Raw genomic sequence first — 14,026 nt, 5'->3', positions numbered from 1 at the left:
TCCTATTCTCTTCATCCCATTAACACATTAGTCATAGATTTCTGCTGTCTTCTACATTTTTGAGATTTCACTGTTTGGTTTCTCTCTCTTTGTATTTATTTATTTTAACTTTTAAAGGCTGATTTACATTTCCACTGTATCCACGTTCTTAATCCACTCCTTTATTTTACATTTTCAGCTTTTTCCACTTTTATGCAAACTTTTCCAGCTTCAGCATTTCAACGCATTTGCTGCAAGGAAATGCAACTTCTCTAGTTAGTGTTTGTTGTTTTTGTTTTTTTTTTTAAATTATATATTTATATTTTATACATAAATACACATACATATATATACATACACACACACATACGTATGTATGCACATATATATACATACGCATACATGTATCCATACAGTTTCCCTCCCGTATATTGCCAAGTTTGAAGATTACTGCTTAACCAGAACAAGGTGATATCAGGAAAGAAACAGTGAAAAAGGAAAAGATTGTAGAGAAGAGACTAGACAGGGGGGGAGAGAGAGACAACAAAACAACAGTAGAGAACAACCACAACAACTGAACAGATGACTACAGACAGGAGAAACAAATAACCAGCTACTGAGCCTGAAAGGAGACAGTATCCTGGGGTCTTTGACGTCATAATCACAAGAAGAACCTGGAGAGATGAACTGGAGAAATCATGAGTAGCAGTGAGCACAACAATGACAATTGCAAAGAGGTACATATACGTATATAGATCTATACACAGACGCATATACTCACCTACACATATAGGGCTACAGGTGGCAGTATAGAAAATTGGGTTTGATTTGGGTCAGGTGATCATGCCAAGGAGTGATCATGCAGATGTGGCCCCGCTGCTCCCAGAGGCCAGACATGCACTGAGATAGCCCTCATCCCCGGGCGTCCCGCAGCCACAACAGAGCACAGGTCCCAGACAGACCACCATGGAGACAGCAGCACGCCAATCCAGGAGGAGGCAAGGGGGGAGCGTCCCGGGAAGGCTAGAGGCAGGCCCCCGACACTGCAGAGGGAGGACCCCAGGGGCCAGGGACTGAGGTCTGCAGGCCCCGCTAGACGCAGGGCCCCCGATCGAGTGCAGGGGGTAAGACCAGGGGTCACCTGTGCCCAAGGGCCACTCACCCCCGAGGATGGGGGGTTCGGCCAGGCACCCGGGAGGACGGACCCAGCCCAGGCCACCACCTATCACGAGTCGGTGCCGGCCCCCAGCGCACCCGGTCAGACACCAGAGACCACAGAAGTCCTCTCCCCAGAAACCCAGTATCCCCCGTACACAGCCTACTGTCTCAACCCACCCCTATCCCCCTCTCATCTTTATCACAGCTCACCAGCCCTCCACCGTGGACCCTGACACCCGCACATAAACATTCTGTCCATCCATACCCATACGTTCACACAACAGCACAACAACACCACAGCACCACAAGACGACTACACAACAATATCACAACACGGCATATATATATATATATATATATATATATATATATATATATATATATATATATATATATATATATATATATATATATATATATATATATATATATATATATATACATATACATATACATACATATATATATATATATATACACACACACATATACATACATACACACATACATATACACACACACATACACATACATATATATATTCATACATATATAATATATATACATATATAAATAATTTTAAAAAGAGGATTAAATAAATAAATAAATAAGTAAATAAGTAGATATAAAGCCATGGGCATCCTCCGGGGCGCCGCGGGACCCCTGCTGTGCCACTCGCCCAGAACCCAAGGCAGCGGATCCCCTTTTTACCCCATGCCCCAGGGGGCATGGTAGAAACAGGGGTGTGAGAAGAGCCCCCTGCCCTACCTCCCCCGCTCTGTAGTGTGTGGATGTTTGTGATCCTAATGCAGTTAAAAAGAAAAGTTAAAATTGGGGAGTGGACGGCCTCGTAGCTCATGGGGCAGTGCCCTTCAGGTGGTTAGCTCAAAGTGCCCTGCCTACCATATACCACTTGGCCCACCCCAAGGGTCTCTGTGTGTGTTGTGTAGAGTAGTTGGTATCATGTAGGGATGTCTAAGTGTAAGTAAAACTGAGGCGCAAGTCTTATCAGGGTGTAGCAGAAGTGGTCCCTAAGGACCTCTACCACCGCACCTGACGAACGTGCACCTCAAGGTCCTAAGTGTGTGGATGCTCTAGATGAGCGGGGGAGTGAGGGCTGTGGGGCAAAGTAAGACCAGAGAGGAGAAAGCTCCCCTCTGGAGGGTGAGCCGCCCTATTGGCAGCAATAGGCACCCCTGTTCCCCGGGGCCCACCGGGGCAGGGGGGGCCCAGGATCCGCCAGACTCAGAGCACCGGGCCGCGGCAGCCAGAGGGTCAAGGACACCCCGGACCACCCTGGCCCATTGTATATTAGAGAGATATATACTATTATATAGTAATATATAAATAATAATAGAAATAATAATAATGGAAATAATTATGGTAATAATAATAACAATAATAATAACAATAATAATAATAATATTATTCCATTGTTTAGAAAAATTCACACACGTACATAAACACAGACCTGCACACACACACATCTGAACGTACCCCCATCTGCCCACAAGCACACACAACACACACACACACACACACACACACACACACACACACACACAAATTCTTTCATTTTCTGAACCGCTTATCCTTTTCAGAGTCACAGGTGGCTGGAGCCTATCCCAGCTGTCATTGAGCGAGAGGCGGGGTACACCCTGGACTGATCACCAGCCAATCACAGGGCTGACACATAGACAGACAATGCTGTCCTTGTGTCTTACAGATAAATTAGAGTGATCAGTTAACCTGATGAGCATGTTTTTGGACTGTGAGAGGAAGCCGGAGTACCCGGAGAGAACCAACACATGCACGGGGAGAACATGCAAACTCTACACAGAAAGGCTCGCCGGCCAAGCTGGGAATCGAACTAATGACCTTCTTGCTGTGAGGCTGCAGTGCTAACAGTTGCAGCCTCCTAACCCTATATTGATTTACTATTTTTATTCATGTTTATTGTGAAGTTGGTCTTAAATTTGATTTCAAATGGAGTTAAAAAGTCTTGAATTTCTCTTGCTTTCAGCTGTAGGAACTCTTGACTTCCACCTGGCTGCTGCTCTATTTCCCCATCCCAGTCGACTGGTATTCTTTTTTAAGTTTTAAGGATGCAGATGGACTTTTTAAAATGCTCCAGCACATTGAAAGTGGCAGAAGCAGCCTCACAGAGCCACATGTTGAACAAGCTGCTCATGCATTTTCAGGTCACTTTCTGATACTGAACTCTGATTGTTTATGATGTGTTTTTCTAACAGGGCTCAGATATATCATGTCAGTATGACAGCATCCTGTAAGAATGAAGCGTAATCATCCTCAACCTGACACATAAAAACCTCTGTACCTCTCAGAGACGTGATGACCAGCCCTCAAAAAACACACAACTGTCAGAAAAGCAGATGTTCTCTGTGTAAAAACCACCATCTGTTGGAGCTGACTGTTTTAGAAATCTAACGTTTCTCTCTGAATGTACAGTTCACCTGGAACATGTCATCATTACAGCTTTTTTTGGCTGAGTTATTGTTTGTAGGCAGCATTTTTCCCCACAGTTGCAGTCGTCCCAGCAGGTGATACTTCCCTCCCAGACTTAATGGGGAGTTTCCATTTGAAGTCTGTTCTCTTTACGGCCTTGCTGCTAAAAGCACGTCGGCTTTTATTCCTAATTGGCGCCAAAGGCTTCCCATTAAACCCTATAGAGGGAGAGGTGGAGACTGGAGGCTGGGGTCTGAGAGTTGGTGGGGTCCTATTGGACAGAGGGTGATGTTTCAGGGCGTCGGACATGCAGATCTGTATTTAACCCACACAGCTCTTTGGAGGGGAGTAGACGGGCTCCTGAGGCAGGTGAGTAGAGCAAAGGTGCAGATGTTAAATTTAAAGAAATGGTTCAACTTGAGTTGATTTGATTTTTAAGCAGATTTAGAGCCAGACAGTTTGTGGGAGCTTTTCCAAGATGGTTTCCCTAATTCTGGCTCCAAAAGGGATCAATTTAAACATTTAATTCTGTTATATTGCACAGATTCTCCATAAAGTCACTTGAAAAGTCATTTTTTTGCTTCTTGACTGGATTTCAGGGGTTCAAGATGATTTCCTCACTATGGTCGTTGGGAGCTCTTTGCTGCCTGATGTTGCTCCCAGGTCAGTTTTTAGTATTTGATTCACAAGCTGCAAACATTAAGGAGGAAAAAATGAACATGTGTGTAATGATTTCTCTCCTCATCCAGGCCTTCTGGAGGCCAAGTCTTTGTTAAACATCATCCAACAGGAAGGTAAGAGTTCTCACCCAAAAACCCTAACAGGTAAAAAAAGATGTGAAGTCTTCAGAGACTGACTGAACTCTTCTTATCACAGAGATGGTTCCTGTCAGCGCTCTCAGCATCGACTCAGAGAAAGCCAACGACTTTCTGACTCACTCCAGACCCAAGAGGAACGTGGACCCCAGATGGTACAGATCAAACCCAGACTTTCAGGCTTATTACCGCTACTACAGCAGCATCGGACACACCGAGGGGGTGAGACAGTGACATGAATCTGTTCTGTGTTAGAGACATGATCTTCAGGGAATAGATATGTGTGCAATTTTTTTTCTCCACCAGACTGAAGTGAAAGAGGAGTTTTGACTTCCAGGATGAAAATAGATGAAAAGAATTCTCATTTTGAGATCCTGAAATAAATTTCTGACTGTGTCAATTTGGTAATTACTCCTGCCAGTGGAGTCAGTATCGACCTATAAGTGTGAAAATTTATGTTCAAACCAATGTTTTATTGAACGGAAGAACCAGAATCTAAAGAGTTTTTCATTTTTCAATCAATCAATCAATCACGTTTTTTTATATAGCACATTTAAAAACAACCAAGGTTGACCAAAGTGCTGCACAGTCTTGGAACACAATCAAATAAAAGCAAGTAAAAAAAAAGTGTTAAAATAGAATAAAAACAGTTAAAACAACAAATAGACAGTAAATAACAAAAGAGGACCCCATAATAAATAGAAAATGGTAAAAAAAAAAACAAAAACAAAAACACATGGATGTCTTGCTCAACTAGTATTAAAGGTCAGTGCAAAGAGGTGTGTTTTTAATAAGGACTTGAAGCTCTCAAGAGTCTGAGCTGTCCTGATATATAGAAACAGACTATTTTTATGCAATTTTCATGATTTTTTTAAACTACCATAAATATACACTGTTTTTACTAAAAGTTGCGGTAAAGCTGTGCTTGCCTTATTTTTTATTTCTTTTTTTTTTCTTGTCGTCTGGAAGTTATTGACACCAAAAGTTACTTTTTACACTAAAATATTACATATAAGAAGAATGAAAAGTCAGAAGTCCAACACATTGAGGGGTTTTCTTTTTTAATTTACCAGTAGGGGGAGCTGTGGCTCAGTGGTAGAGTCCAAGGACCACACACTGATCCCCCAAAAGACAAAGTCAGCATTAGTCAGCCTTAATGCTGCTGAGCAACAGTATTCTCTGCCATCAGTTAATGAACATTATGAAAGATGGTGAATTTGACGAGTGATAAAAGAATAAAAGAGCAATTTGAGTGATGGTGAAGACGAGAAAAGAGATGCACAAGCAGAAGTCCATTTTGTGCAATAGTTAGTGAGACTGATGATTATGAAAACTGAACAAGAGGTCTTTTTTTTTTTTTTTTTTTTTAACTTCTTAGGTGCTTTTTCATGGAAGGTGCTTGTGTTTTTTTTTCTCCAATCAGACCAGCCGCTGAAAGTTAACATGCCACTGGACTCAAACTTAAGACGCTCAAACTGCACAGTCATCATTGCCCTTAAATCACTGTTTGTGTACAGATCAGTCCAAACCCACTTTTCAAACTGTGACGTTAAGATCTAATTGAGTTTTAAGAAGCGCGTTTAAAGTTGAACTAGTTAAAAGTAGAAAATGAAAACCCAGCTTTAAAATCCATCAGATATCATGGTCTAAAAATGTGGAATGATAAAAGACATGAAGCTGAGAGCTCATCATCACTACATGTTTTTAAAAGGAAACTGTCTTTAAATTTAATTCAAACAGCTTAGATTTACTTAGTTTTTTATGTTTTGTTTTTTCCCTATGTTTTAAAATGTAATTCTAATTTTTGTCAACTCTTTTATGGTCTCTTTATTTTTGTAGTTTCTTTGTTAAATCTGTTTATGTTTGTTTTATTGTTGAGGTTTTTTTTGTTGTTGTTGTTTCTTCACATATGGTTGAACACATGTTTGCATGCATTACTCTGTGTTCTTACGGAAATCTCAACTGTTCTCTGCTTTCTCTTTTTCTTATAGAAAGGTGAGGTCCTTTGCATAAGCCTAATGGCTTCTTGACCTCTCCTGACACATTTCTTTGTTTTTCTTAATACTTCCAGTTTGATCTTATGTATATTTTACAGTGCAAAATCTAATAAACAAATGAATAAAAAGTGGACAAAATCTATTTCTAGCATTAGTTTATGCTGACTCATAATAAACAAAACTTGTCTCCTCTCCCTCAGCTCTATGAGATCGACAAGCTGCGCATCCTCTACCAGCAGATGAGGTACCTGGAGCACACCTACGGCCCCAACGCCTCCTACTACCAGAACAAACTGGGTCTGCAGATGTTCCCCTGCGACCCCGCCACAGACAAGAAGTGTAAAGTGGTTCTCCCTCCTCCCCCTCCCATGAAAGGCGTCCCAATACCCACAGACCCCCCGGCGACACCTCCTGCTCCTCCTGTCCCATCCATGTCCCAGGCTGACGTCCTCTACCTGTGCAACAAGAAGGACCCCCTCTGCAAGCCCCACATCGTCTACATGCCCACCGGGGCTGTGCCCGTGCTCTGTGACCCCCGCTATCATCCTAAATGCATCCCACAGAAAGCTCCAGAGGCAGTCGCTGTGCCCCAACCTCCTCCACATCCTCCTATAAAGTCTGCTCCACCTCCTCCTCCTATAAAGTCTGCCCCACCTCCTCCAGTCCTGGTGAAGAAGTCCCCCCCTGCTCCCGTCCGCACCTTCAAGGGCATGGAGTACGACTGTGACCCCTACTGGGACCCTGATTGCCTCATCGACCACCCACCCAGGCCCATTAAGGGGAAGGTGGTGGTTGTCCAACCGCCACCTCCACCTCCTGTGGTGGAGGAGAAGAAAGAAGAGCCAGCTCCTCCTGCTCCCATCCCTAAGAAAGTTGCTCTCTACCCTTACCCGTACTACCACCCCATGCCCTACGACCCCAGAGATGATCTGTACGACCCGGCCCGCTTCCAGTACCCTCAGCCTGCTGCGTCTGCAGACGAGCCTGCAGAGGAGGGTCAGTGAGACGTCCAGGAGGTGCTGGAAGGAGGAGGAGGAGGAGGTTTCTTCTTTAAAATCAAACAGACTTCAGTAGCTGAACAGTTTTGAGGAATTTTATCATCTTGTAAATGTATTTTTACGGATAAACCTGAGCTTAAGCAAATTAAAATGTAAATGTGTTTACTATAATTCTGTTCTGCTTTGTTTCCAGCCAACACAAGCATGTTACACACCTGACTTTTTAAATGATATGACAATAAAGTGTCAGAAAACAGTTAGTATTCTGGTTTTTGGTTTTGAGGTGCAAAAAAAAAAGATGAGGAGGGGGAAATGTTTGCTCCCTCGGTGCCAACACTGCAGGTAAACGGAGGAGCTAACCTGGCAGACTGGAGATCATTAATCCTGCTTCCGTTGTGCATTTAATACCCATAAACATGCTGAGTCCTGTTGGACCCCCTACTCTGGAGCTATAAATCCACCGTGTACGTGTAAACCTCCTGAGGCAATCGAACAGCAGGAGCATAACTTCAAAAGGCGAGCAAACTGCAGACGCCGCTACAATAAACCAGCAGCGACGTAGCTCACGTTCACAGGCTGGTTTCTACGGCAACAACTACCTGGCTTCATATGGGTGAGAAAGAAGAGGAGTCAAAGTCCAATGAAAAAAATCAGCAGATCATTTATTACATACAGAAACATGAAACAATAAAACAAACAGGGTAAAATAATATAACGTTCATGTACAGTGGATTCACCTCTGTGCACACTCGAGAAAGAGTTTTTACATACCTCTTACCGTCTGGCGTGGTTAAGTGCTTTTAGATACACTTGTGGTTGAAAATGGTAAACTGGTTTTGAAAAGCTACTGTTGCTTTAAGAACTTGTTTCAGCTGACCAAAATACAAAGAAACCAAAACAGGAACAAAAAAAAAAAAAAAAAAACGGGAGGAGAAAAAGAAACTGCAGTGCTCATTCGTCTCTCTGCTTCTCCTCAAAAGAAGAGTCCTCTCATCCTCCGGCCGATGCCCTGTCTGTCGTACAGAACGTTGAACTTGTTGATGAACTGGTTCATACTGTTGCAGGTCTTGGTGATGGTGCCTAAGTAAGCCATGAGGCCCACGTCGTTGCATTGCTGCAGGGAGACAATAAGACTTTGGTTAGAAAAGCACCTGTTATGACAGTCTCTTTACTTTCTTCATTTCGGAGATTCAAATCCTTAACTTATGCCAGGTGAAAACAAGAGTTAAAAACAAATAACCTGTAAAATAAACAAATCGGTCAAGTGAAAGTCGGTCAGGAACAGCAGAAACCTCACCAGTCTATCGTTATATCAGGGGTTAAAAAGAAAACTTAACTTGTCAGACCTGTGTTTGATACTGTAAGTCCGTCACTTAGTTGGAAATGTAAATGTGTCCTAGAAAGATGAAACAGTAACATTTCCTGTGGCTTGTAAGAAGATACGACACAGATAAGTCAGTTTTACCACATTGCTCTTGTTGCTTCAACTTAGATTTTACACCACGCTGATTGAAACCTCTTATTTATGATGTTTGCAGAGCTGGTAAACCATTTTACAAAACCAACAACATCCAAAAGCAATGACCCTTCACTTGTACACAAACCAATAAGGACTGAACTGTATATAACGCACTTTCCTGCTGACTTCTTTTGTCTGTATCTTGAAATAAATTTGAATACTTGCACATTACAAATAAAAAGTATTTGTCCTTGTAAAGAAATTTCTGTTTTGGCGTCCTCTTACATCTTACATGCGTAAAGTGATGTTTTTGATGAGAAACCTTATCTTGCTTCAGTAAATCCTTTTTGTTTATTTATAAACAAGGTGAAAAGGCTTTTCTCCTTTCTGTGCTCTAAATCAGGGGTTTCCAAAGTTGAGACTGCTAGGTAGCACAATGGGGGCTTAGAAAATTGGAGGGAAGTGAAAGAATAGAATCCAATTTTTTATTATTTATATTTATATTGTGTTTTGTTTCATTGCCAGTTGCCCTGAACATACAATATGTAAAATTCTCTAACTGTTGGGTTCACGTTTCCTATTGTACCTAGCCACACCTAATGTGACAGCTGCAATGTCTGCATGAAGATGTCATGACCTGTGTCGACATGGCAGTTTGCACCTATTTTTAAGCTAACTAAAAAACTGAACTGAAATTTGAAGCTCTTCCCTTGTCTAACTACTGACTACACGTAAGAAAGGAGTATCCCACCTTGGCTGACAGAGCCTTGAAATGCCTTCTCCCTTTTGCAACAACCATAGACTGTATAAAACATGGACGGAGCATTGGCAGCACCACCCGTCTGTTTCCCAAACCGTGAAATGAAGCCAATTCGCGGACGCAGCCACATTTGCTATGACGCCAGCTGTGAGTTTTTCTCTAAGCAGCTACAGGATGCCCGGCGGTCACATGAGCTGAACTGTGCCTCTGATTGGAAAATCAAACGATCCTAAACTGCAGAGATAGAAAAGAATTCACTCATCGTACAGTGTGTGCTGATAGTGAAATCAGAGTTTTAGACCAAAGCCGTTTTTTGAACCAGGCTGTAAATCTGTTTTTAATGACGTAGAAGTCAGTTTTTATGGCTGGGTGTGTACTTGACTTCCGGTCTTTCTGCAGCCAGCGTCATGTGGATTCTCGACTAACAGCGACTTTTAGCACTTCTGCATAGGCTTCATCTTTACAGACTGGATATTGCCCCTTGGCAATAACCTACTTTTGTGAATCTGGCTTTAGTTTATTAATAGTTTCCTGCTCTACACAAATGTAATAACTATGAAAGTGAATAAAAGTTAGAAAGTACTCTCAAAGTTGGCATTTCTTTACACATTTTGAAGCATTGTCTGTTGGTTTCCAAAGGGAAGCAAATGCTGTTTGAGGGGCCTTGGCAGAGTTAAGTTTGGGAAATCCCGCTCTAATCATCCTGTCTGACTCCAACCACTCGTGAAGGTTACTTGTTTTAATAATTAAAACAGAAAACTGTTGCTTATCTTAGTGGATCATAGAAACATAACACTGTTTCATGATCAGACACTCCCCACAGGGACCTTTTAGAAGTCTATAGAAGGTATGGAGCTGGGGTCCATAGACCTTCTAGTTTTAAAGAAATAGAAACATGATTTTAAGATTGATTAGTTTTCTTAACTGAGAATACACACTAATGTCACTTAAACACATCACCATGCATAAGATGTATCAGAGCTTAACCAGGATTTCTTACATCATAGAAGTCAGTTTTGAATTTCGTAGTGCTGAGGACCGGGAGTCTGTGACACAGGGCGTTTGCTTCTCGAAGGATCTCGTGGTTAAACGGCACCTCCCCTGAAGCGCAGGAAAGACAGGGACATAAACAATGAGGTCAGAAGATGCTGTGGAGACGGTATCAAAGTGAAGCTTGTAATTATGGAGGTGTGTTCGAGGGGCCTCTTAAACGGGGTAAAAGTGAAGAAAGGAAACATCTCATTTCAGCACAGCTGTTTTCCAGACTTATTCTCACATTCTTTGCCTCATACAGCCTCATTAAAAAGGCCTGTCGTCCGCTCACCTGCTTCCACAGCTTTGACGTACTCTAGAATGATCTTCACCCGGCTGTGCAGCATCTTTATGGCACTGTGCTGGGCTATGAGGTGTTCAGCGACTGGCAGAGAGGATGAAAAGGAAATAAAACTGTGAAGAATTGTTTTTGTTGTTTACTGTTCAAGCACAGAGCTGGTTTAATTTCTTTAAAAGTTTTTCCTTTGTTTTGATTTTTTCAAGGACTGAACAATATTCAAGATTTTGATGTGTAGGTGAAAGTATCACTATAACATCGTGTAGCTTTATACATTGATTAACATGTGCATGTATGTAGCTCACACTCAGTTGGCGAGGAATACTCATGTAAACTCAAATGCTGATTTTATTACAGCCCATCTTACCCGTCGAGTTCTCTCCTGTACCAGTGGCAGTCATTCGAGCAACGTGATCAACACCGATCCTCTCTGCTTCCTCTGTGGCCAGAGTGTACGTCAGCTCAGCAAACAGCATAGTGGCCTGGGTTTGAAGAAAATTTGTATTTAATAAATCTTTACACTCTAAGCAGTGGCATGTAGATCATACAGACTATCAAGATTACCTCTCCATTGATGATGTCGATCACAGATTCATAAACGCTAACAGGGAGCTGAAGAAGAAAAGAAGACACTGTTAAAAGATGTGAAACAAAGTCATGAGGTTATCTTTGTGTAGAGAGAAGAAACTCACGTCGGTGTGTTTGGTCATTGGGTTGAGCTTTAAGAAGAGAGGGCTCTCAATAATCTCACACACCTGGCAGAGATAAAAGAGATAATAAGCATGAATGTACCATAAACTGAAGAGTCATTAGATTGACATAAGTATCACACAACACAAAGGTCGTTCTTATCAAAGGGACAGATTTAAGGGTCGATTTGAATCTCATCCAAAGAATTTTTAATCAGCATCTCTGAGGAGAGCAAGTTAAGGAAGTAAGGACTAGGGCTGCAACTAACGATTATTTTCATAATCGAATAATCAGGCGATTATTTAAATGATTAATCAATTAATCGGATAATGACACATTTTTGTACTTTCCTTTACAATTTAGCTTAAAGTTGTTTTAGGTATTTTCTAAACAACAATAAAGACAATAAAAAACATTTTTCCTTCAGTAATATTTTATTACAGCTGGTGCTGAATCTGCAAATTTAATTGGCCACTGACTCATTTTCAGTGCATGTGCACTTCTTTCAGTAGCCTATGGCAAGAAAGCAAGCTCATCTCCTCCGAACTAACATACTGTAAGCTACAATTTCATGCACCAAAACACCCGCGATTAGTCGCCGATGAAAATCGATTATTAAATAAGTTGCCAACTAATTTAATAATCGATTAGTTTTTGCAGCCCTAGTAAGGAATGGAGAAAAGAAAAGCCGCGTTTCCACCAAATAGTCCGGTTCGGTTCAGTACCTTTTGGCCCGGTTTGGTTCAGTTAAGCCTGATCCTGTTTGCGTTTCCATGGCAAACTGCGCCCTCCCCTTAGCTTAATGCCAAAAGCTGCAGCTGTTAAACAATAGTGTGACGCAGTAGCAGCGCGACACAGTTTACCCCACTAATAAATCCAACAAAGAAGAAAAACGCGGCACAGTAAACAAAGAGCATAAGTTGAAGACATGCAGCATTTCATCCTCTCTGTGATTGACATGTAGCTCTTTGATACAAAGAACAATCAAGCTGTATTTCCGAGAAGTCTGTGTGCCGCCTGGAGAAATGCAGCTGCTGTCAGGGTGATGATTCTTATGACCAATCAACGGTCTGCAGTGTTGTAGCTCCACCTTTCCACAGCGGATTGGTTCAGTCTGGCACCCAAACGAAAGGGTCCCAAAAAGTAGGACGGTTTGTCTCGGTTATTTGAGGATCTGTCCCGGGATAAGTCAGTGGAAACGCCACAAAATGTGCGCCGTATCGAGACAAACCGAACAGGTCTGCTTGGTGGAAACGCGGCTTTAAAGACCTTCATCTTCTGCATCAGATGTTCTGCACAAATTTTGTCTCTATGCTTTGCCTACCTGCTTATGAATATGGATATCTGATGGGTCAGGAGGGCCGCCTGTGGTGTACCAGCCCAAGAACTCCATTTCTTTGAAGACCTGTTTGACTGAAAGATAGAAACATAACAGAACAACAAAAAGTAAACAACTGTCTTTATTTTATTACACAATGTGTCATTTGAACCTAAAAGGTCATTTTTTTTAACTCAGACACTTAATAACAAAGAGTCTATAAGAAAAGTAAAATGTTTTAAAATTTGTTGTTGATGTTGTTAAAATCCTGCATTAAGTCATTCGGACTTACTCATTACTCAGAAGTAAGCAACTCTTCCTCTATAGCCTTGCTCAAACAAAAAATGACTACAGGCACTACTGACTTTCAAGCATTATAAAAACTTACATTGTTCCTCCTTGGTGTAGTAGTACTCCTTATCAATATGCACTTGGTCATCTATGGTGTGAGACAGCAACTCGAAAGAATTCATCACCTCGATGTTCCTCCCCTCCTGCTTCCCGATCAGGGCTCCAATCACTGAGCAGGAGATCAAAATTAACACAAGCAACATCTACCAAAAAAAAAAACCCTTAAACTTTTCCACAGCATTGTCGTACATACCCTGCATTGGTCGTCCCTCTTGTGAACGGATGCGTATCCAGTGGTCGGATATGTTGAGGATGACCAGGGGGTGTAAGGCCACAGAAACACTCCCGGTGACCCCTGATGCCATAACGCTGGGGCTGGCTACAGTGACACAGAATCACAAACAAAACTGACACTTCAGACAGTAGTAACTTGTTCACTACCCAAACACTGACATGGAAATGAATCAACCTTTTCTTGTTTAATATGATGTTAATTATGATGAAAAACTTCGAGTCAGAGTATTTATAATACTTCTTGCACTACATAAGTAACCTGTAATCAGAATCAGAATGAGCTTTATTCGCCATGTATTTCCAGAATACAAGGAATTTGACTTCGGTTAAAGCTGCACTCTCTTTGTACAGTAGTATAATAATTACAATATTAAAATAAACAACTTTGAAAGAAGTAGAATAAAGATATAT

The 14,026-nt window shown here is 41.6% G+C and overlaps 2 protein-coding genes across 2 annotated transcripts; one reads left to right on the top strand and one right to left on the bottom strand.

Moving 5' to 3' along the window:
* The first annotated feature begins 4,234 nt into the window (after positions 1-4,234).
* On the top strand, positions 4,235-7,419 carry and4 (actinodin4). Its single transcript, XM_074673671.1, has 4 exons — positions 4,235-4,266; positions 4,353-4,397; positions 4,480-4,640; positions 6,616-7,419. Exons 1-4 carry the CDS (start codon positions 4,254-4,256, stop codon positions 7,417-7,419), a joined length of 1,023 nt encoding a protein of 340 aa, XP_074529772.1. The 5' UTR covers positions 4,235-4,253.
* A 639-nt stretch (positions 7,420-8,058) lies between these two features.
* Positions 8,059-13,734, bottom strand: cops6 (COP9 signalosome subunit 6). The gene is made up of 9 exons (XM_074674836.1): positions 13,575-13,734; positions 13,359-13,490; positions 12,977-13,065; positions 11,655-11,717; positions 11,527-11,574; positions 11,330-11,444; positions 10,957-11,049; positions 10,633-10,733; positions 8,059-8,527 (listed from the first exon to the last, which is right to left on the bottom strand). The coding sequence occupies exons 1-9, from the start codon at positions 13,684-13,686 to the stop codon at positions 8,387-8,389; spliced, it is 894 nt and encodes a 297-aa protein (XP_074530937.1). The 5' UTR covers positions 13,687-13,734; the 3' UTR covers positions 8,059-8,386.
* Between the last annotated feature and the right edge of the window lie 292 nt (positions 13,735-14,026).

Source organism: Halichoeres trimaculatus, unplaced genomic scaffold (genome assembly GCF_033239565.1).
Source record: "Halichoeres trimaculatus isolate MK-OKI-2021-1 unplaced genomic scaffold, fHalTri1.1 fHalTri1_scaffold_7, whole genome shotgun sequence".
NCBI lineage: Eukaryota > Metazoa > Chordata > Actinopteri > Labriformes > Labridae > Halichoeres > Halichoeres trimaculatus.
This window is presented reverse-complemented; position numbering and strand designations above follow the sequence as displayed.

Bases quoted from the DNA above. Each gene is read 5' to 3' on its own strand.
- and4 (XM_074673671.1), top strand. The intron at 4,398-4,479 runs GTAAGAGTTCTC...TTCTTATCACAG, and splicing joins AAACATCATCCAACAGGAAG to AGATGGTTCCTGTCAGCGCT. The intron at 4,641-6,615 runs GTGAGACAGTGA...CCTCTCCCTCAG, and splicing joins GCATCGGACACACCGAGGGG to CTCTATGAGATCGACAAGCT.
- cops6 (XM_074674836.1), bottom strand. From the start codon at position 13,686: ATGGCATCAGGGGTCACCGGGAGTGTTTCTGTGGCCTTACACCCCCTG. The intron at 11,575-11,654 runs GTGAGTTTCTTC...TTTCTTCTTCAG, and splicing joins CAATGACCAAACACACCGAC to CTCCCTGTTAGCGTTTATGA. The intron at 11,050-11,329 runs GTAAGATGGGCT...CCTCTCTGCCAG, and splicing joins TACAGGAGAGAACTCGACGG to TCGCTGAACACCTCATAGCC.